General features: G+C 45.9%; 1 protein-coding gene across 1 annotated transcript; it reads left to right on the top strand.

Moving 5' to 3' along the window:
• Window positions 1-6,132: 6,132 nt before the first annotated feature.
• COMMD9 (COMM domain containing 9) lies at window positions 6,133-11,820 on the top strand. Its single transcript, XM_082283073.1, has 6 exons — window positions 6,133-6,248; window positions 6,328-6,453; window positions 6,836-6,975; window positions 7,711-7,745; window positions 9,964-10,067; window positions 10,873-11,820. Exons 1-6 carry the CDS (start codon window positions 6,198-6,200, stop codon window positions 11,011-11,013), a joined length of 597 nt encoding a protein of 198 aa, XP_082139199.1. The 5' UTR covers window positions 6,133-6,197; the 3' UTR covers window positions 11,014-11,820.
• Window positions 11,821-24,093: the final 12,273 nt, after the last annotated feature.

Raw genomic sequence — 24,093 nt, 5'->3', positions numbered from 1 at the left:
TCTGGTAGCTGTTGTAACCCAGTTTACCAATGAGCTCCAGCATGTTTGAGCTTACGCTTGCTGCCTTCCCCTCTGTATTTGCACAGTTGCTTGCACAGAGTAGTGGTTGCCTCCAGCAGCCAAAAGGGAGAGCTGGGAGCCCATGCTGGTGCTGGCCTCTGCCTCCTTGTTCAGCTTCAGCATCACCACGTCATGCTGACATTCAAAAGGAGAGTGGGGAGGAAAAGCTTGTTTACTTTATCGCTTCTGTAAAACATATTAAATGCCTGGCTTTTATCCGTGCTGGCTTGCTCCTCCTGTCCTGTCACAAATAACTCTGTTATGGCATTGGGGCTGCAAATACCTCATGGAAAATGTTTTGATGCATGCTTTAGTTTGTTTTATAAAACCAGATGCAGTTCCATTCATTCTTACATAGAATTTTCTCCCAGGAGTTTTGTGAGCATCAGTGAATGGTTGTTACATCTGGACAAGACCTTGAATAAAGAAAATAGTAAAAGCTTGGTATGATGCTTAGGCCAAATGCTATCGGCTGGAAAACACTCAGCTTCTTTTTGTCCCAATGGCCCTTTGCAGTTTGAACACATTCATAATCTCATGAACAGTCTGAGCTGCCTATCAAATCTCATAGGGATTGTCTTGCAGCAGGGGGCAAAGAAAATTACCTTAGATGAGCTGTTAATGTGCAGTGCCATCTTTACAAGTGTTAGGCTGCTCACTTTCCAGTTTTAATACAGATTTACAGCAGTGTGAGGCTGCTCACTTTCCAGCTGTAATGCAGGCAACTGTCCACAGACTTCCATAGCACACAGAGAGTATCTGTTAGCACCAGCCTTACAGATCGCATCTGTCAGCAGTGGTCTTACCCTCTAATTTGCAGTCCCATTTGAAGAGTCTCAAGTATCAACAATCCAAACTGAAAAGGCAGTTCAGCTGGTTCAGCTGAGAGGCCAGGGAGGAAGGAATACTGTCATCTGAAAGGTGACTGAGAGCTGACACAGAGGAGTACAAACCCGAGTGTTAACCACATGGTTTTGCCCCACTTCTTAAAAAACCCTAACAATAAAAACCTGTCAGGATGACAGGTCCATAGTGAGTCAAGATGGGGCCAAATGCCACATGAATGCAAATAGGAAAGATCTTGATTCCACATTACATGCACTTTGTTGGGCCACTGCAAGAGACAACAGACTGACAATGAACAGGGTGCACAGCCATGCAGAGCCAGGCCAGCACTGCTAATCATGCCCACAGTGTATCCCAAGTGCTCCTACCCTATTCTCACTATCACAGAATTAATGGATTTCACCAACAGAAATAAATGCAGGAAATTGGAAGATGAAAAGAGCCTAACGGACCTAAGTTTGTTAAAGCAAGGATTACCTGTCAAGTCCAGTGATCAGTTCAGAAACACTCCCCAATAATACAGACCTGTTAGACCTAATTCAGACTGTCTGAATTGCAGAAAAAAATAATGTGTCAAAATACTAATTACAGGTGACTGTTTGGAAATCCTGTTCTGTGAAGCTCTGCAGGGCTTAGCCACAGACTGTCTGGGGCACAGAGCTTTCCTCTCTCACACAGTCTACATCCAGGTCCATGAACACACACTTAATGTCACCTCTCTACTGCATTCCCTTAGGAGCGAAGTCCTGCCTTTCTAATTTGGAAAAGGATAGGCAACTTTCTGACTAAAATTGCACACACCCAGCAAGGAGCAGTTACAGAGCAGAGCCCTGCCTTGCAGCTGGAAGCCCTTAAGGAAGAGACTGCTGCTCTGCAATGGATGCTCCAGTGAATACAGGCTATGCTGTGGGGAAGAAACTAACAGTTCATCCCATCGAATCCTTAATATCCCAAGGATTTCTCTCCCAGGGACCCTTGAACAGACAAAGTGAGCTAGAACTGTGTGCTTCTTTCCCTGAAGTGTGAAAGATTACAGTTCTCCAGCCAAGACTTGCAGAGAAGCTAATGTCTTATTTCCTTTTATTACTTTTCAAGGGAAAGAAAAAAAAGGGCAGGAGGGGAGGAGAAAAAGAAAAAGGAAATTGGTCTGGTTCAAATGGCTTTTGTCAAATCATTTTCTGGCCTTCTTATGCCTTTTTTTTAACCTTGAACATAATAGGAAGAGCAAGACTGACTTTTCCTAAACACACAGACTCTTTCAGATATATTGATTTTGGCCTTCGCTTCAGTTGATGGACTATCACAAAACTGACATTTTTACAAAGTATTTATCTGTGATTGGAGTTATACAGCTGTGTATAAAAACACTGAGTGGATTGTACACTGACTTATTGAAATTCTTTCATTCACCTTTCCAGCTCTGGATTTTTGCCTTGCAGTATATCATGGGATTTATTTTGTCATGATAGCTGATTTCTGTTGAAGATAAATACTTTGTATGTGAAATGCAGACAGTTCTTTCAATGCCTCATATACCTCTATCTCATTTAAAAAAAAAAAAAGCTTGTCAGTCCCTCTCCATCAGAAAAGGCCAAGGGCACACAGGCAAATTACCTCCTGATATCTTCCAGGTAGGGAGATGCATAAATGCCTCAGAGTCCAGCAAAGAGCTGTGCATATACCTGACAACAAGGAATTCCCCCTGGCTATGACTTGCCAAGTACCAATAGACACAGAAAACTAGGACAAACTGTTATTTGGAGTGAAAAGGCAAATGAAGAACTATTCTTCTTCTGTAAGGCCCAGGAGGTCCTCCACTCCCACCAGGAAACCCCTCTCCTAACCCCTGGAAGTCATCCCTTCTTGCCTCCCCTCCTTTCACACTCAAGTGATTTCCAGCCAGAATCCCTGATCCTCTCTCCCCATACAAAACACCAGTTCTCCAGGGTTTTTCACACCTCTGGGCATGGAGACAAGAACAGCAGACAGCACATACCCATACATATAAACTCGTACACGCATATCTCCCCCCATGTCCAGGAGATCACAAATTTAGAAAATGAATATTTAAGAATCTCATAGTCTGGAGACTCCTTGCTCGTCCAGCTCCCTGCAGTGCCCACATTTTTTGTACACACATACCTGCACTACTTTAGGGAGAACCATTTGCAGATTGCCCAGGCTGGCTCAGCCAAGAGAGAGTCACATCACTCAGTACTCCAGCTGTATCACCAAGGCCTGGGTACAGGCAAATTTGCCTGCCCAGAGGCAGAGCTAATTTTCAGACTTAATGACTGGACAGTTTGGTTCATGAGATCCAACCCAATTCCTGCACACGGTGCTCTGACTTACCTGCAGGCTCAGAACTCACAGCTGAGTCCCCCTGGGTGATACAAACATGAAATCATGGTAAATAAAAGGCTGTGAGAAAAGATATCTGGAGGTCATCCAATCCATCTCACTCCCCTAAGTGGGTTTCTTTTTTCAAACTCAGAGAAAAGTGCCTCTGGCACAGCAAATAATTGAACTGGTGTTTCTCAAACCTTCTTGATAATCACACTGATCACAGGGCCAGCCTTCCTTACAGGATGCAGTCTCACACTTCATCCCTGATAATTTGATTTTGGAGGCCTTGACCTTGAAGATGGAGGAAGAAAGGAGGGAAAGAAGAATGGAAGGAAGGAAGGACGAGAGGAAGGAAGGGAGGGAAGAAGAAAAGATCAAACCACCCCTCAGATAAGGCATTTTACTAAGTATTTCTGTCAGCTTCAGCTGTTTCAAATTTGATATTAAACAATCAGCATTTCAATTCTGATATTAAATCAAACCTGTCATTATTTCTTCATAATTATAAGGCTCCTAGAGTGAGGAAATGGCAACATTAGGAGGTGGACTGGAGAACGAATTCAGTAGGATGCCAGCTGTGCCTCTTTGTTCTGAGCATGTGACTCACAGGTAAATGTTCTCTTGCCACACACTCCTGTGAGAGGTGGCAATGACAGTTATCTACTCTCCCCACCCTTCGCAACTCTCCACCTACTTGTCTGACAAAGCTACTCTGTACAATTAAGTCCTTAACCCAGGTGTGGTGGTTTGACCTTGGCTGGATGCCCGGTGCCCACCAAAGCCATTCTATCACCCCCCTCCTCAACTGGACAGGGGAGAGAAAATGTAACAAAAGGCTCACGAGTTAAGGACAGGGACAGATCACTCACCACATTACCATGGTGGGCAGAACAGCCTTGACTCAGACAAATTAACTGAGTTTATTACCAGTCGAAATCAGAGGAGGATAAGGAGAAAACAAATCTTAAAAGCACCTTCCCCCCACCCCTCCCTGCTACCTGGACTTAACTTTATTCTTGATTCGCTACCTCCTGCCCACCAGTGGTGCAGGGGTACAGGGAATGGGGGTTATGGTCAGTTCATCAGGTGGTGTTTCTGATGCTGTTTCCTCCTCAGGGGAAGGATTCCTTCCCCTGCTCCAGCACAGAGTCCCTCCAATGGGAGACAGTTCTCCACAAACTTCCCCAGTGTGAGTCCTTCCCACAGGCTGCAGATCTTCATGAATTGCTTCAGCATGAGTCCCTTCCACAGGATGCAGTCCTTAGAAACATCCAGCATGCTGCCCCCCGCCCCCCAAGTCACAAGTCCTGATGGCAACCTGCTCCAGCATGGGCTTCTCCATCCATGGGTCCCCAGGTTCTGCCAGAAGCCTGTTCCAGCATAGGCTGCCCACGGGCTCTCAGCCTCCTTCAGGTATCCAGTGTGGGGTCCTCCATGGGCTGCAGGCAGATCTCTGCATCCCTGTGGATCCCTATGGGCTGCAGGTGGATCTCTGCATCCCTGTGGATCCCTATGGGCTGCAGGTGGATCTCTGCATCCCTGTGGATCCCCATGGGCTGCAGGTGGATCTCTGCATCCCTGTGGATCCCCATGGGCTGCAGGTGGATCTCTGCATCCCTGTGGATCCCCATGGGCTGCAGGTGGATCTCTGCATCCCTGTGGATCCCCATGGGCTGCAGGTGGATCTCTGCATCCCCATGGTCCTCCATGGGCTGCAGGGGCACAGCTGCTTCACCACAGGCTGTACCATGGGCTGCAGGGGAATCCCAGATGCAGCACCTGGAGCACCTCTTTCTCATCTTCCTCCAGAGACCCTGGTGCCTGCAGAGCTGTTTCTCTCACATAATCTCACTCCTTTCTTCTCTGGCCGCAGTTACTTCTGTGCAATAACTTTTGTCTTTTCTTCTTAGCCCTGCTATCCCAGAGGTGCTCCCACCATCACTGATGGGCTTGGCCTTGGCCAGTGGCAAGTCCATCTTGGAGCTAGCTGTTTCCTTTAGGCATACTTGCTCAGATTGTAACAGTGTTGCTTTTTTCACCGTGCCTTCATTCTGTTTATCCTTCCACAACCTCCACGCTTACTGCTGATGTTCATAAATGCCCACGCTTTTTACTGCAGGATGTTATGTGTTATACAGAGAGTTCCATTACCTTCCTGGCACTCGTGACAAAACTGACTTACCTTGATTCATCTGAAGACTGAAGCAGGGTCAAGAGAACATGATTCTGATTTCCTAGCTCTTAAATCCTGACCTCTAACCACTACCTCATGCTTTTTTTCTATTGGGATGCTATTGTTTAACCCACTAACTGCAACCCTTTCGTTTTGGAAACAAAAATTTAAGATCTCATCATCCTTCCCTTCACCTTCTGTTCTATCCCAGTGCGTAGTATGGAATCTGTTCCTCTGCAAGAGTAAACACTATTCCCTGACAAGCTTGTGAAACCCTGTGGAAGAAGCATTTATATGTTTGCATTTCTCACTGTGCAATATTCTGCTTACAAATCAACAGATATGAAAATGAGGATGGGGATGCTGTGACAGAGGCAGTGATGGGGAAAGATCATACATTAGTGATGCCCTGGAGCCAGATGTGCTGGAAACCACACAAGGCAAAGAGAAGACTACTTCTCTTAGAAAGACGACTTATTTAAATCCTTACAAAATGAAAGACGCAGCTCTCAAAGATAACGGTCCATATCGCTGCGGTAGTGTCACGATAAATCCTTTGCCTTCCGTTCCCGCTGGCCGTAGCAGCGGGTTCCCAGCAAGACTCCAGGGCAGAGCCCTGCGCTGGCGGCACAGAAGGCTCGGAGCGGCCGGGCAGGGGCAGCGCCGCGCACCGGGGGCTGTCCCGCTGCCAGCGCCGGCCCCCGGCCCGCCCGCCCCGGGGACGGCGGCGCGATGGCGGCGGGCGGAGCGCGGCGGCGCGGACGGCGCCAAGATGGCGGCGCTGCGGGACGGGGACTTCGCGGCGCTGCAGATCCTGCTAAAGGTGAGCGGGGCCGGGCCTCGGGGGGACGGGGCCGCCGTGCCGGGCCGCGGCTGAGCGCCCCCGCTTTGCTCCCCGCCAGGCGCCGTCCAAGGACGCCGTGCGGCAGCTGTGCCAGGAGTGCTTCTCCAGCCCGCCCGCCGCGCTCGGCCCGCTGGCGCAGCGCGCCTGCCCCGGGCTCGCCGTCAGCGCCGAGGAAGCGGAGCAGGTAGGGCCGGGCGGGGCAGCCGCGGGCCCCGGCGGGAGGGAGGGAGCGGGGCTGTGCGGGCGCCAGCACGGGGGGGTGGCCCAGGCCCTTCGGAAGGTGCGGGGCTCTGCGGCCGCTGCTGGAACGGGGTGTGCGCGGTAACGGCGACACTCGCCCGGGGCAGAAGGGAACGGGCTGAGGCTGCGGGCCGGAGGGCACCGAAGAGCTCAGCCCCTTCCTGCTATGGCTGTCGGGCCGTACTTGGATGCCCGAGGCTCTGGTAGTGTGCGGCTCGCAGCAGAAGCTGTGTCTCCTGGCTGTGAAGGCCCGTCCCGTGCTGTATGTAATGCTTTTCAACCCGGCCGAGCCCCTTCTCTCCCCTCCTCCTCTTCCCTCCTGACAGCTGGTGTCTGCTTTGCACAACCTCACCCGGCACGTGGTGTACCGCGGCTTGACCAGGGCGGAAGACATCCTCTGTCTTTTCCCAGAAAACTTCCACCAAAATCTGAAAAACCTCTTGACTAAGATAATCTTGGAGAATACGTGAGTGCTACCCACCTGCCATTTGCTTTCAGCTGGAGAGTTAAAGCCTGCGTATGTGGTTTGATACGTGGATAGTTAGCGACATGCAGAGTCTTGTTTCGGTGAATTCTGTGTGTGCCTTCGGCACAGGCACACAGGTTGGGATGAGAAGAGTTGAACAGGTTATGTCATCTGAGTGAAATGGCCAACAGAACACAGCCATGGGCACATAGAGTTTTCCCCTGACTTTTGAAGTGGATGTGGGCCACATTCCCAATATGCAAAGCCCCTCTTATCTTAACAGCTGTGTGGTGGAAGAATGGTCCTGATGACGATAAAACGTAGAGAGCTGGATTTCCCCAATAAAAAGGTAGTATCCAGATGCCCATCCATTTGTCACTGTGGCTCAGGTGCAAAGGCACTGTAGGGGATAGAGCATACATGAGGTAGTGGCAGAGGGCAGTTCTGCTTGTACATCTCAATGCTTGGGAGCCCATTGCTTTGATAAAACCAGGCATAAAGCTCCAGGCTTTTAATGAGCTGCCCTTCCAGAAGAACCCATAGTTGGTCAGCAGTTTGCCTGCCATTACCCACCAGTCCCAGCCTTTCCATGGCACTCAGTAGCATAGGCAGTCTCTGTCCCCTGCTTACTGCTGGTGACCCTTCAGTCAGGGATAAGCCATGCTAAATGCTTGGCTCTTTTTTTTTTTTTTCCTCAAAGCATTGTTGATGCTGTTTTTCTCCACTTTTTCACAGCTCTGCTTGGAGGAATGAAGCACAAGCAAGTCAGAGTAAGTAGTAGTTCCCATCTTGATGCAGTTGATGTTTCCTGAAATCATTTGAGCTTGGAGTTCAGAGCAGTGCATCCCAGCATGGCACAGGGTTATTCCTGCTGGGCTTAGATGGAGCTGTATGATTGTGGCATGGCAGAGCGTAGCAGAAGCCAACACACTTGTATTCAGATCCATGCTCCTGTGCTAAATTGTTTCTAGCTCTCAAGGAATCCTATTCAAAGCTCAGTCTGTGGCTGCCTTGCAGAGTGCAGTGTATAGCAATTACTTGCAAAACTTTTGAAACTTAAGCACTCTGACTTCCCCATTCAGGTCTTTAAGGGATGTTCATATGCAATTACTGCACTGTAAAGGACGTGTATATATTGTGGAATACCTCATCCCTGCATATTATGTCAGTCCTGTGCATTCTTTCATTTCCATGCATCAGCAAGCACACTGCATGTATTTGTAACTTGCTTTTTCCTTGCCTTTCTAAATACTGATGTAATTAAGGAGTGCCAACTTTAACAACAGTATCATGGCTAGTTAGGTGTTCCTGCAGCTACACTTGGTTTTTCCCCCAGGAGATTTTCTTTACAACCGTAGCATTGAAAGGCTTGCCACTGAGAGCTGACATAAAACAGAGGACCCCGAGGTCTGCATGGATCCTCTTTACCCTTTGCTTTGCCAGCAGAGGAGGTAGTGTCCAACAGCTAAACAGTATGGCAAGACCTGGAAATACACTGTCCCTCAAAGTTTTAATGGAATATGAATAGGGAAAGAAACTATTGCCTAATGCTAATGATTTGCTTACACTAAACAGTGTTCTAGTGTTACCAAAGCACAGAATGCTTTTTTCTGTGTCCTTAGTGCTGTCATGTGTTAGAGATGAGAGCAGCAGAACACACTGGCTACGTCTTCACAGCCCTGAAGCAAGGCTGGCTGTTTGGCTCTTGGAGCACCACCCAGGACCTCTGCTCAGACCCTTATGTCTTTGTATGTGTTAGATGAATATTTAACCCTGTTGGAATGAGACTGTCTCCTAGGAAATAATGGATTCTCTTAGTATTGTATTCATGAAGTATCTGACATGCATTACATAGGGACCAGGGCACTGGTCCAAGGCAGACATTCCAACAGATCGATCTGTGTTAACATAAAAAAAGTGAATGGTTTCCTGCCCCTCCCAAGCCACCAGCAATCAATCTTTGCAAATTAACATACGAGGCTAAACAGATGCATTTTGTGTTGTTGCAAATGCTGCCAAGTGCCGGCCCTAACTCACTGTGAACTGGAATTTGTTCCAAAAGCAGGAGCAAGGCAGCCAGTTGTGCACTGCCCCCTGGAGCTCTGCTCAAGGAAGCAGCAGGAGCAGGGAGAGAGCGCCTTTCCCCAGACAGAAAGAAAATCAGTTAGGCAATAAAGCACAGAGAGGAAGCAACTTGAGTGTCTGAAGTCAGTAGGAAGGCTGTCAATCAACCCCTGGGGAGGACACTAAGCATCTTAGGATAGGCAGAATCCAGACAGTCTGCAACTGCCTGCTGAGACAGTTCTTCCCTAAGCAGCCAAGTTAGACCTGTCCTTTTTTCCTTGGGAGGGCTCAAGAGGTCTCCAGCTCTGGGCTATTGATGTCAGTATTGCACCAGACTGTTAAATGGTTTCTGTTACGTTTCATGTAATTAGGATGATACTTGAAGTATTTTTAAGGAATGTGAAGATTGCAGTTTGCCAGTATGTTTGCTGTACTACAGGATGCTTTGGTTCCTAGGCTGGGGAACTTGAAATAACATGTTTTATATTGCTGGACTTTAGGAGCTGTCCTGTGTGCTTTCTTACCAGTTTCAGAGCAGAGCAATAAGCATGCAGGTGCATGAGCAACACATGGTGAAACACTAGTTGAGTGTAGCAAGCAGCAAGGCAGGGGATGAAGGCGTGGAGAAGACATGACTGCTCTCTGCTCCCAGCTGCTTTGGGAATTCACCTCTGCTTCTTGCACTGAACTATCATTGCATGTAATGATGGGAGAACCCTTTTTACCCTTCCAGTGTCATGAGGAGGCCTTCAGAGACTGGCTTATTCCAGGGCAAAATGATGTGAAACCACGTAGTAGCACTAAATTTCTACGCTTCCCAGGGCCAGAAGTGGAGAGGCATGTGCATGGTGGTAGGCACAGGTTCCAGGGTCTGGTATCATCCTGTGCTGCTGGACCTAACAGAGCCATTTTTTGATCCCCCAGTCTCCCTGCCTCGGCTCGTGGACATGGACTGGAGGGTGGACATCAAGACATCTTCAGACAGCATCGTAAGAATGGCAGTCCCTACCTGCCTGCTGCAGTTAAAGGTAATGGCAGTGGCTGGGAAGGACTGAAATAATGAAGTCCAGCACCTGACTTGCCAGGGCAAACCAGCTCAGACAGGCATGTGGAGCTTGCCTCTTGCCTGGTGGGCCGTTAGACTTTTTCAGAGATGATACCTGAAATGCCACAGAGCCTGGGAATGATGTCTCTGATGAAAGCTCTCTTGCACAGAAGTTTTCTGTGCATGAGGAGGTGAGAAGTCACCATGTTTGTTCCTAGTCACGATTGTTTTCTACAGAAAAAAAGAAGATAAATCCTGAAGCCATCATCCTTTAAGTCTAAGCACTCCATCAGCATGTTTAGCTGGCTTCATTAGTTGGGAAATGACTTCAGATTACTAATAACTTCCTTCACTGGCACATCTATCATTTGGGGAGTATACCTAACTTACTGCTTCTGTTGTGGATCCCCCCCAACCAATAAAAATCAGATGGGTGGGATTCAGAGGAGGAGTTAAAATCTAATTTCTGTGTTTGGGGTGGGGTTAAGTATCCTGTGTGGTATCTGCTGAGATGCTTTTGATATAGATGTGGCTTCCTGCCACAAGTATCTTCAAAATTTCCCAACACTCATGGCAGTGGATGCTCACTTGCACTCTGTCAATGGGAGTGCATTTCACTAGTGGAGCACACAGCTTAGGAAATGTGCTGTGGTTCTTCAGGATGGAGCTGGATTCCAAATTCAAACCATTTTATTTAATCTATGTATTAAACACTGACTTTTGTAGTGGCCCTGGAAAAACACGTGAATGAATTTCTTTACAACTAACATCTGCATTCCTATTTTAAGATTCAGGAAGATGCTGCCTTATGTGGAAATAATCCTGTTGTTTCTGCACTGACTGTGGAACTGAGCAAAGAAACCCTGGACACTATGTTAGAAGGGCTGGGAAGGATTCGGGACCAACTTTCTGCCGTTGCAAACAAATGAGTGCTCAAGGGCATGGATTCCAGCAGCAAGGATGGGAAGTATTCTCTACCTACAGCTGTCTGAAGTTGCAGCCTAGTGTTACATGTTATCTATTTCAGCAAAACAAAACTAAAGGTTTCTTTCTTGGATGAATGAGATAGCTCTTGAAAAGCTAACACTCAAATATTCATTTGGTTGGATGCCAAAAAGTGCTTTCCTGTGGTGTTGTTGAACAAAAGTTATTCACCATTTCAGAAGAGGATTTCTGGCTTAATCACAAGGGTCATAACTGGAAACAGCAAATAGCTGCAGCCAATGGAGCAAGTTCTATCTGTGTCCTGAAATGAGAATCTAAAAGGCTCAAGCTGGGTAATGGGCTGCCTTCTGACATGAGAAAAGGAGGGTGCTTCTCTGAAATGTGCATGGACTGAGGTGCCTGCTGCATGTAGCACTCTCCCTCTCAGTGAAGCACAGCCATGCTGTAGATGGTTGTTATTGCTTGGAAATAGGGCAATGACACTGCCACGCGTTCCCTTCTGATCACCTGCATAGCACTGTTTGCAAAATGACTGTTCTGAACATCTTTAGCAGGAACTCATTTCCTCCTTCTGTTTGAAAAGGGAAAAAGGAGTTCAGGTAATTCATGTTTGGGGTTTCTTGGACTCTGGGCTTTGCCTTTGCTGCACAAAAACCATGCTGGGAGAATAAAGAATTGAAGGCTGTTGTCTGTGCTGTAGAAAACCCCTCTGTGGCAATACATGCCTGTACTTCTCCAAAGTGTTCTGTTGGTTGTGTAAATCTTCATTTAATTAAAGAATGAACTGCTAATTGATTTTGTGAATCCTTTTCAGTCTGGAGGAGATGTTTTCCTGGGTTACCTCAGTCTCTTTGTGATGGTGCCAAGTTTCTAGGCTAGTTTCATGGATGTTCATGTTTGTTGCTGAAGAAGGATCTTTTGTTTCCTATTCAAATTGATTCACGTTTTGAACTTCCTTCTCTTCATTATAATACAATTTCAGGACACCTTTTTCCATGGGCACCACCTCTGTACAATATTAGAGGTGATGACCCTGACCTAGAAGTTTATAAAAATATGTGCATTGAGAATGTGGAGGAGTTAAATGCAGAAAATCAACAACATTCAGATTCTTTCTGCTGAGCTTCTATAGAAGTCTGTATCCAAAAGTATTTATGGCAAAATCCAATCTTTCCTACAACGCTGGGCTCTCCTTCAAGACACAAAACATTGTTTGTTGTGTGTGGAAACACAAAATCATTCCAGAAGGGTGCATAAACTACAAGAACTTTGTTAATTAATTTTATACATCCCCCAAAGTGCAGGCTAGAGTATAAGTGAAGGCTGTGCCTTTAAAAGATACTGGTGAAATGCAGCTTGTGCATCCAGATCAACTGTGTGATGAGTCCCTTGTCAAGGTCTACTTTGAGCAAAGATTATAATGCTTAATATGGTATCAAGGCAAACTGGTACATTTCATGTATAATAGGGACATCTGAACAGAGAAGATGGATATTTAAGAGTATGTTCTGTAAGAGTCAAGCTATGAAAAACATCTCTAACAGACTACACTTCAGTTCAAGGAAGTGGTGTTGCCTTTGCAGCCTAGCCTTAAAAAAAAATCTCATCTAGTTTATATAGTAGTGTTTTAGAAGGTGAGAATCACAGAGGAGGCAAATAATGCAGGATGAAGTACTGCAGTGTTAGAGGAGCTGAGGAATTCAAAACACAGTGGAAATCCTTGAGGTAAATACTGAAGTTACAGTCAAAATGCAGGGTCTAATGCAATGAAGGACTGATAGTTGTTGTCATGTAAAACAATTACACAACTAGACTAGTTGTAAAGAAAAGAAAGACTTGAAAATGAAAAGGCTTTTCCAGTGGCAGAGTGGAGCTTTCTGCAGGTAGCTAAAAGTTGCTTGTGGAGTCATAATGAAAAGGAGTGTGCCCACTAGATCAGATGGCACATGCCAAACATCTGGTGACTTCAAGGGGTAGATTTCAAGTCATTCTGCAAGAAGACACTGGTATTTTCTAGCCAAGATTTAGCATGCTATGAGAGCTTGCCTTCAAATCTTTGCCTAAATTGTTAGGTATTTTATTGTTGGCTCTAATCTCCTTAGCCATAAGAGCTGAAACTGCTCAGAAAAAGGTATATAAAACAAGGGAGGCTGAGTAGGACTGTCATTATCCAGACAGCAGGAGAACTTCACATTAAAGTCCTTTTTATCGAGGCTGCTACACTGAAAGAATAAATTGCCTGCTACTGCAGGCAATCATATGTGATCTTTTTCATAAAATTACTGCTCTCTTAAAATGAGTTAGATTTTCATCTTCTCTGCACATATTGCTGCTGTTTGGTAGGGCTAGCCCAAGAGATGATGTATTCATCCCTGTTACCAGTTTGTTACTGTACCAACACTGTCCTCTTTTGCTTACTTCTTTCTTGCCTTTCCATTTTTCCCTCCTATTTAGGAAGCAGTAAAATCCCTCTCCACTTTTGATGGCTAAGCCTTGTAAGCTCTGTGTTCTGTGCCTTTCAGAATTGCAGTGGCCATTCTTCACTTAACAGTTTGCATCTCCCTTGAAAGGGGTCATCATCACAAGTGTTTCTGGAGGATTGTCCAAGGACATTACTAAAGAATGAACTGTCATAGTATGTGCATCACCTGAATGAACTCCTGCCAGGAAAGCACAAGCCTTCATTGTGAAGTGGAGCTTAAAAGCTCCATCCTCATTCCAGTATTTGAGAAATAGAAAATTCATTTTCTACATGTACACTTGATAATGGTGCTAATTCAGTTACTGTAAGCAAAACAGTGATAAATTTATTTGTAAAACACAAGTATGCAAGTTAAATTCAAATTGTAATTTCACAATCAGACGTGTTGAATCTGTGTCAGTGTTGAAAAAGCATTAAAAACATTAAAGCCTACTTTGTATTATTCAAAACAATACAAACAATGCTTCCTTTTACTGCAAGAAAATGTGCACTTTAGGGTGTTCAGACTAAAAATGGTGTAGATGTGATTGAGAGCAAGAAAAGCTTAGAAAGAAAATGCCTCTAAGATTCCTAGCTTCTACTTCAATTACTGATCTTTAAACACTGGTTTAAAACAGTAGAAGACTTGATAAGACTCATGATGGCTTGGTAAAGGTATAATAATTACTCCAAATTTAAAGTTTTGAGTTTAATATGTGAAATTTATATATTCAAGCTCTTCCAAAGCTACCATCTGTACAAAATTTTTGCTTTGTTTTTAACTGAGGTCTTACTATTTCACTTCAAACAAGTTATTTTGTTACTAGTAATCTGGTTTAGAATTGTTTTGACCTAAGTTTAAAATGTTAGTTTCTGGTTTTTTGGTATCTAATTTTCACTGGATATAATAAAGTTTCTTTAACAATATAGGTGTTATAGATCCTGCCCAGATCAGGATTGGAAAAGGCATTTTGGGATCAAGAGACCAATCTGGGATAGGTCTCTTGTTAAATGAACATCTCTCTTAAAAGTCACAACAGTCCAGCTTAATCTCAGTTTTTGGTAGCAGGAAAAACATACCTAGTGGTGTAATTTCCTCAGCTGCTTTGTAACTGCTGTTATTCTGAGTTATCATAACCCCTACAGAAGCAGCAGTTTAATACATTCACCACTCTTTTTTATACACCCTTAAAAGATTCATCTCAGTAAGCTGTAGAGTGGCAGCACTTGAAGTTGAGGAATCCCACCTCCCCAGAACTTTTCAGTTCCACTCAAAAAATTGTAAGTATCCTTTCCATGCCTCACTGTAAGCATCAGTGGCCAAGCAGTCCTTGCCCTTTTAAGCACATAAGAACCTGACTGTTGCTGCTCAATGCTTTAGAAACCTCTTTTCTGGAGTTATTAGTGCCTATGAGTCTTGCCACTGACATTGCTGCTGCTGAAGTGCCTATGAAATATATAACAAAAATACCAACACAGTGTACCCACCCTGTGACATAATTCACTGGTGTATTTTACTGTCACAACAAGAAGAGGGACCATGGCAGGGTCAGAGCTGGCACTGCAAGCTCACAAGCTTCCTAAGCTTTCTGCAACATTGGCCTTTAAGAAAGAAAGAATCACGGAATATCCCAAGTTGGAAGGGACCCACAAGGGTCATGGAGTCCAGCTTCTGACCCTGCACAGGACAGCTCCAACAATCCCACCCTGTGCCTGACAGCGTTGTCCAAACACCCTGTCTCGGTTTTGAAAGACAGGTGTCTGCTAAGGAAGGCAGAAGCCCCCCTTGAAGTGGCAGATATAACCCCTTTTCCCTCCAAGTTATTATATTTTGAAATCAAGGGCCTTTAGGCAAAGATGTGGGAAATAGGAGTAACAGTTCTTTACTATTATATATCTATATATATATAACCAGTCAAACAAACAGCAATAACTATGGCAGTAACAGCACACACAAACCCAGTCCCAGCCTTCTCGGCTGTCGGGCCCTTTCCCCTCGGGTGCAGTTCCGCTCGCAGCCGGCAGGGGCGCTGGCGGCTCCCGGTGAGCAGGGCAGGTGCGATGGTTCCCCCGCGGCTGCAGGGGGCGCTCCGGAGCGAGCTCGGGGAGCACGCGGCACTGGCGGCCTGGGATCCCGGGAAGGGAAGGAACAAAGGCTTCACAAACCGCTGGGCAGCCGATCCTGGACTCTCGGGAACAGCAGGCTGGAAACGGCAGGCGGGAACAGCAGGCTGGAAACGGCAGGCTGGAGCGGCAGGCTAGAGCGGCAGGCTGGAGCGGCAGGGACGAACGCAAATCCCGGGTGGCAGGCGAGATGTATCCAGATGGGAGAACCCCACGGAGGCCCAGGCAGGCAGGGCGAGCAGGGCTACAGCGTAGCGAAAACTCGAAGCAGCAGCAGCGGGGCAGGGCAGCCACAGCTCGGCCTCCAGCAGGGCAGGGAAAGCGGCTTTTGGGGTCCCGACGTTGTTTCCAGCAGGAAGAGAAGAACGGCCAAAAAGAAAGAAGCAGCAGCTCCTTTCTCTGCAGCTTCTCTCTCCAGACGCTCAGAGCGAACTGACCCCACACCCAGGTGTAGACAAAAGGAGTAGCCAGGCCCGCCCCGCTCCCTTTTTTGTCTTTCTTAAGTACAGCTATTTGTCCCCTAGCAACATGCATATGGGAGAAAATTCCTTTAACAGAAAAAAAAAACTAAGACTAAACTAAAACCCCAACACACCCCTTCAGCTCTGCCAGGCTGGTGCTGTGACCGCTTCCCTGGGGAGCCTGTTCCAGTGCCCAGCCACCCTGGGGGAAGAACCTTTCCCGAATAACCGGCCCAAACCTCAAGAGAGAACAAGAAAATGAGCCGAGATTTACAGTCCTCCTAGCTCGCTAGAACACTCAAGCCTAAATGTCACTGTCTTTGAGAGAATTGGAATAACCACAGGTGAGTATTTCCAGCCTGCTAAGCTGGGACCGCCTGGCCCGGCTGGGCTCAGCCCTGCCCCGCTAGACCTTGACCAGTCCGGCCCGGCTGGGCTCGGAAAAGCACCTGACCATCTCTCGGCGACACGCTGGGGACTTGCAAATGAAAGGAGACTGAGAACCAAAGGGTGCCACACAAAAGAAACATTCCTGAAAGTGTAAATTCTTTTTCCCCAGGAGATGGCGAGCTCGGTCTCCCGTTTCTCTTCCCTCCTCAGTTTCTCGGCAGGACACAGCAGTCTGGGCTGTCTTCCTTATAATCTGGAAGCAAATCAATGACTGCCAGAGTCCGAAGAGCACCAAACCAGAAGGGGGATATTATTCACTGCTCAGCAAAAGGTCTCCCAACTGCTCCCATAGCTGCGGGTTGAGGCAGCTGAGCACATTTTAGGGGAAGCTGGCAGAGATGGAAGTAGCAGACGGTTCTCTGCACTGTGCCAGTCATTTTAAACACAAAGAAGAAGGAACTCTCCCTTCTTTGTGCCAGGTTAGATGCATAGTCCTCCAGGGAGAGCTTTGGCACTCGCAAGGGAAAGAACAATGTTGTATTTAAAGGGATGCTGACAACTTTGAATGTTTCCAAACTGGCCTCTCGCAGACAGTGCAACTTTTGCACAGATTTATCTTTAAATAGTGGTGAGCAGGACACTGTAAAAATCACATCTGGAGAAGGAAGTAAGATGGGGGGGTTGGGGGGGGGGGCGAGAGTTCCTTCTTTCCCAAGCATGTCAGAAACCAATTTAAAACAGTGCTCGAAGCACAACGGCATCCTGTGCAATGTATATACAAATTCTCTTGTTGCATTTCCACTCACTTTTGCTGCTGCTGTTAATACAAGGCCTGGGATGAAAGCATTCCCTCCCCTCGATGACCTTCCTGCACCCCCTCCGCCCAGGAGGCATCATCCTGCCACTCTGGGAGGGGAAGTGCTAATGCACACTAGCAACACTGACACACCACACAGGGCTGTCAAATATGCAGAGTAAACACACAGAACAGAGGCAGTGAAATAGCACCCTGCTTTCATCCTCACTCTCTTCTAGTCACAGTTCTTGTAAAGGCTGCTTTGGAACAATAGTAGGTACAGCTTTTTTTCCCCCCCTCTAAGGAAGACACAATTTGTCAAGTTGACAGCATCCCTTTATGCTGATGAGATAGTGAGGGTTGAGTGCCAACTAGCAGCAGAAATATAATAGCATCCATCAGAGCTGTTAGCTAGAGTTGGCCAGTGCTTTTGTTTGTAATTTAGAGGGCTATAACTCAGCTTTGCAAATAAGATGCAGGAGGAACTCTACACCGAAATCTGGACCTTGCAGTGGGCCCTTTTAGTTTCTTGCAAAAAGAAAAAAATCAAGTTTGCTTTGACATTCTGCACTGTGCTGAAAAGAAGTGATAAGAAACCTGGATGAGACAACTGCAGCATACCAATACCTTTGCACTGATAGGGATAACTGGAAATGCTGATTTCTTTACAACTCTGTCACTGACTGTAGGTCCTGGGTGTCAAACACACAATCTGTATCAGTAAGTCTTGAGGCAAATGGCATCTTCACTTCCAAACAAATCACTGTACAGGTCAGCAAGGCTCCCTAACCTGTATCTCTACTCCACACAGTGGCAGGCTTCAACCCACAGAAAACTCATGAAGATTTATGACCAGAATCAGTAAGATACCTACTGTCTGAAGTATTCTGGTTCCTCAGTGCTTGGTGGCATTTAGGCATTGGGGCCTCATTCCCAAGCCCAATTCTGCGTTTATCTTACTTTTATGCCTACACAGAGACATGACCCCTACTTTTGAACATTATTTTTTTTTCAATCCACTGGTGCCAGCCAGTATTATTCCATGCTCTATTAAGCCAGAAAGGTAAAAATCCAGAAAGTTGGAACTGGATCTCAACAGACAACTGATATACTTTTGTGTCTGATGACAAATAAGTAATCAGAAGATCAGAGTGAAATCAAAGAAACACAAAGGCATGCCTTTAGTGCACTGCATAACTGAAAGTTAAGAGAACTGCATTTAGAAACTACTTTTTTTTTTCCTCTCTGAAAAGAACAGCATGAAAGTGTACTTGGCCATCTGTGTCTCAGGATGTTTTCCTTTTCTTGGGCACAGATGGTAAACATCAAACATCACTATCACTCCCATCTACCGCATAAGCCCTGTATGCAATCCTATTTACAATTTCTAGCCATTGCTTTACAGTGACCTCATTTTTCCCTTTGGTGCTGTCTTGGAAGTTCTGCCTCATATAAAGGCACTGAAATAGACACATTCAAAGCTCCCTTGTGGGTGTGGTAACATACTTCTCAATAAAGCAAAGACCCTTTAAACAAAATGAAAGCTGGCCACATTTTTGCCTTGTCCTTAGGCAAGTAAAATATAAAAAAACCCTTTCCTATGCTTTCAAAACAGTAAAATAAAACAGCTAAGCAAGAAATCTAGTCAAGGTGAACCTTCATTCCATCTTCTGGTTTGCACAGCACCTCTCCAGACTGCACATTCTCTGAGGCAGTGACCCTGTCTTCACAGCCCCATACAGGAGACTGACTGCCACCAGTACTCCCATCAGTAACACCAAGGAGCCTGTCTCCTGGTGTTCATGCATCACCAAAATACTGTAGTTATTTCAGGATCAGATTTCCAATTGCCTGACACAGCAGCAGTCTTATCTTTTCCTAGATAAATGAGGCTGATCTATGCAGTTTAATGGGTGGATCGTGTCACCACTGACAGCTCACAGAGAAATGGTCCAATTTTCAGAGGTGTGGAATACTTACTTTGGAACTTCAGATACTTCTGATATACTTCTGATAACCCTCCCTCTGAGCCCATCTAATCTGCAGTGTCAGAAGGGATCTCGGTACAATTTCCCCCAAGAGAAGTGATTGTTGTGGTGTTTTTGGTTAAAATTTCTTCTTCCTCTACAATCCCATTTTCTTGTATCATTCTGTATCACACACACTGTCATTCTCCACTCCAGAGCAGACTACACTCTGGCAGTGAAAGAACACCATCCTATTTCAAAAATTCAAGAATAAATGAAAAGTACCAAAATTAAAAAACAAAATCAGTTACAGAGATGGTCCTTTGTTGAAATGGTGAAGAGAGCTGTGAAGCCTTCTGGTAACTGAAAATGAACTTGACTTTGAGGTGATGAAATTCAACTAATTAGTATTTCTCTAGAGAGGAGGGAAAATCTTTGGGGACGATCACTGCATACAAAATCAACATTCTGGTCATTAATTATATTTATTCTGAAGTAAAGGCAGCTTACTCACATTAGCAGGGTTCTGGGGAAGGAGTACCCTCTAGCATAGGGCTGTTCTAACAGCAGGCACTGGTGCAACTCTGGACCACAGCCTGGTTTTGCTGAGAGCTCTGCATGCCCTACAAGAAATCAAACTTCACAGCTCCTTGACTGCAGAAACAAACAGGGCCCAGGAGCAGCTGCAGCTGTCCAGGCTCAACAGCATGTCCAGCCCTGGGTAGTGAGACTGAGTTTGGGTTTACAGCAGACCTGGAGGCCTTGATGTCACCTCTGGGACCCCAGTAAAACTTGAACAGGCAGCCTGGGTGGGGGTGAGAGTGGGGCCTGGAACCACAGACTTCTGAGCTGAGTGCTTGTCTCTGCAGTGACTCTGAGCACCTCACTTTACCTCTGACTTCTGCTTAGCAGGTAAAAAGCTATGTTACACCTATTTTGGGGGTGATAGAATAATTAACTGATCCACTTGGTATTAAGCCTCTTGCAGCATGCAGGTAAAGGAATCTACAAGTGTACTGAGCCTTTTGCCAAGACAAAGACGTCGATACTGGAGTACTGTGTTCCCTATGACAGCAAAGGCTGAAATGATTTTCTGCTGCCTTCAAAGAAAAGAGTGTTTTGCAGAATTTCTCTCTCTCAAGTTCCTCGGGAGCACAGTACCACACAGCTTTGAAAATACAACGGGGTTCAACTGCTGGACCTAAATCACTATCACAATGCTCTTCAAAGGAATCGCATCCTGCTGGGCTTTACAGCTGATTGCAACTCTTCACCTCTCCCTGACCCACTTTAACAGTGTGTCCTTCTACCTCATTCATATGAAAGGCTTCAGAAGGAAACTGAATAAAGGCCACAGTGAAAGACCAGCCCATCTGTTTGTTTAGGAAGAACCCCCTTTGCTTTGTCTCAATTTCAGACCTTCCATGTAAATCAGCAACTATCCAGAGAATTTCCCTGCATACCCCCGCTTCCTTTCTCCACCTCTCCAGTAGCATCTTATCCCTTAGCCTTGTCTCTCCTTTCCTGTGGCTGTGACTGGGCAGATGAATGGGCACAGGAAATAAATTCCATGTATCTAAAGTCCCCGCTGTATGAAGCACATGTGCATGCAGAAGTGAGGAAGGGATTATGGCACTTCTGAATGAACCAAGCCTGGATGATTCTGATCGATTCACTGACATTCATTTCATGTTCATAGCTAAGGCCCCTTTTGCCTAGGGTGTTTTGGTTTTTATTTTTGTTTAAAATGCTGGTTTCCAGGCATTTACTGTAAGATATGGTACAGAATAAATATGCCCTGGGAGGCAGTACAGCCTCAGCAGGCCTTTAGGAGGTCTGCAGAGCTTGCAGATACCAGGGATGTCTCATGGGGGGAGTGATGACGTATTGCTCAAATAAACCTGAGATGAAGCAGATGGAGGGAACAGTGAAGGGGCCTTCAGCCATCCTAAGTGAAATAGAAGTAGGGTTTTATTGTTTTTTCTGAAATCAACCAGGGACTTCATCATTGCCATTTATGGCCTTATTAACTCACTTTTATTATAGCATTCATGATATTTGGACATTCCACACCTGACAGAGAAATGCCTGCAATGAGCTAGTTCTATTCAGGCATTATCCTTTATTTGGGCTGGCCTACAAAGAACTTTACGGGTCTGTTCGTTTCCCCTTGAGATTACTGTATGTCGACTTACACAGAAAATGTCACAAGCTGTTTTATAATTATAAACCAGCCCCTTAACCAGAGTTTCTGCCTCTCTTCCTCCTCTCACACCCCTCAGGAGCCCTCCACCAGGAGTCCTCTGAATGCATCACCAAAAAGATCACTTGTCCCCAGAGTCCCTGTCACTGTGTACTGCCTTTGCATGGCCACGCACTCCTACTGCGCTTCTGCAAACAAAGGCAAACCCAAGCCAGCTCCACAGATTCTCCCTCCTTACCCCCAGCTGTTTTTCATGCCGTGGTAGCACCTTCCTGTCCCGTTTGGAGCACAGTGTGGAGGGTAGCTCTGCTGTGAGGACACAGGACTGGGCTGTCTGGTGTTAATTAATCTGTGACATGACTGCAGGCAGCACAGGGCTCTGTATCCAGGTGGGTGCTGTTAGGAAGGCAACGACAGCATCAATACTGCTCCAGTGACTACAATTTCCCTTTTTTTATTTGGTGCTAGGTGCATTACAGGAAAAAAAAGAAAAGAAAGTGAGAGAGACTGATGCAGGGAGGGGAAGGATCAATGGCGCTCTGCTCCTTGCGAGCAACCAGACTGAAGACATTCCCCAGTCAGCCTAGTGATGAGAAATAGCAGGCTGAGAGCAACCCACAGCATGGTCCTATTTTAACACACATGACCTGACTGCTAACTAACCTAACTCCAGTTAGACTTAGCAAAGCCTTGGATTTAGAAGAACAATACCTATATTCAGCTGAAAAAACAATCTGCATTAAAAATATGTCTCCTAATTGTGGCCAAAAAGGCCAGATCCCCAAGCCATGCCATGTTTGGAGTATGTAGTGAATGCACCTGGTCCTGCTGATTCCAGTGCTGAGTTCAGTCAGCTGTTCAGTGAGCCAGACCCAGTACTGCAGCAGGGAGCCAGGCAGCCGTTCAGAAGGGAGATTTAAGAATAGACAGTGCTCTAAACAGACAATTGTCAGCCAGTATTTGGAATTTCACAGTCAGCAAGCAGAAAGCCTCCAAATAAGAGAATTAACTGCTGCTTAAGGACTTTGTGCTCTATCTGCTAGCTGACAACCAAATTTGTGCTGAATCTGATGCAGCAAACTTTAATCCTGCTGTGTTATCAACAATACTGTGTATTTCCAGGTTTAAACACTCCCAGTAGATAAAATGCCCTTGAATACTCACTCTCTCTTTAATTCCCAACACTTTACTTGAAAACATAATCCCAAATATCTCATTAACCAATGGCCACAACACTCTTCATCCACTCCAGGATCCTTTTCTATTTGATATCTACCACATTATCACAATCCACTGAAGCAGGCCCAGAAGTGCTGTTAAGAGACTCTGTGCAACACTGCTGAAGTTAAATGACAGATCGCCCTAAAATGACATATCCTGACATTCAAGGAGACAACTAAAGTAGAAATACTTCAGGAAAGGCAGTCTTCCAGAAGGGAAAAAAGATGACAAGGTACAGTAAAGACATTGTCACATGGCCTCATCTGATCACAAACTGAAACTGGTTGTAAATGAATCCCCAGAGAGTAATTGCATTTTATGGTTTTAAGCTCATGCAAATCTCAGGGTTCAGCCACACACTCAGCCCACCACCTTTTAATGTTATTGCACGTCAGCTGAGCAGTGCTAACTCACGGTGCCTTCTGCTCCCAGTGCCTGAGAATGCACACAGCTGCACTGACCTCAGCTGCAGCCATAGGCAGGTCAGCACCCTCTGCCTAGGACAGGTCAGGTTGGAAATGCCAACTTAAGGCCAGACTGTATCCCCTTCTGAATGGATGGGACTAATCTGTCTCATCCTGTGCTTTAAATGTAGTTTAAAGGTTTAAATGTGTTTTGCAGTGTAGGAAGAAAGCCTAAAACCATGAGATACGCCATTAGATAAGTAGTGAAGGGCTTTCTATCAGATATGCTGAGAGATTATGTGGTGAAGGGATTATGTTGGCATGACAGTGGGCATGATGGCCTGCTGATTGATAGGTTATCAGGTGGGAGGACCCTTATCTCTGGAACTGGTGGAAGAGGGAGTGACACATTAACACATCACGGTTCTGTTCTACCCATGCACAAACCCCAGGCTGTGTAATCACACTCTTTGTAACTCTCCATATCCCTCATTTACACATAAGATGGCTGCCTCCCCCCTCCCATTTATGATGCCAATAACAGGGTATTTCGACTACAGTTTCACCTCCACTTCTGCCAGAAGTATAAATGGGCATTTGAAATCCTCAGTGGCAGAAGATGACAATACAACCTCACCTTGCAGACATCGACTTGCTCCTCTCTCCTCCCCAAAGCAGGGAGCCTCTTCGACAAGATTTTGTCTCTGACTGCATTGGAGTATACCCAGGAACACTTGTACATAACGCTATCCATTTATATTTTGCAGGTCTGGTGAATTTATCTCCATCAATCTCACAGTAATCCATAACCTGCTGCTCCAATAAACTGCACTATTTGTGCATCTCTGATAGCAAATGTGACCAGACTTACAGTGTGACCCACAGGATTTGTGCATCTGGGATCTTACTGAATGCAACCAGATTTACCAGAAATTAAGACTGGCCACACCCAGCCCCTCTGATCTCTGAGGACCATCTGGAAAGCAGGGGGGGTCATTCTCTGCCAGATTTCTGTACTCTTAACACAACAGCTAAAG

Source organism: Coloeus monedula (genome assembly GCF_965178545.1).
Source record: "Coloeus monedula genome assembly, chromosome: 6".
Lineage (NCBI taxonomy): Eukaryota > Metazoa > Chordata > Aves > Passeriformes > Corvidae > Coloeus > Coloeus monedula.
Note: the sequence above shows the minus strand (reverse complement) of the source record. Positions and strands in the feature narration are given on the sequence as shown.

Coding starts and splice junctions, on each gene's coding strand:
- COMMD9 (XM_082283073.1), top strand. CDS start 6,198: ATGGCGGCGCTGCGGGACGGGGACTTCGCGGCGCTGCAGATCCTGCTA. Junction 6,249..6,327: donor CGCTGCAGATCCTGCTAAAG/GTGAGCGGGGCC, acceptor GCTCCCCGCCAG/GCGCCGTCCAAGGACGCCGT. Junction 6,976..7,710: donor AAGATAATCTTGGAGAATAC/GTGAGTGCTACC, acceptor ACTTTTTCACAG/CTCTGCTTGGAGGAATGAAG.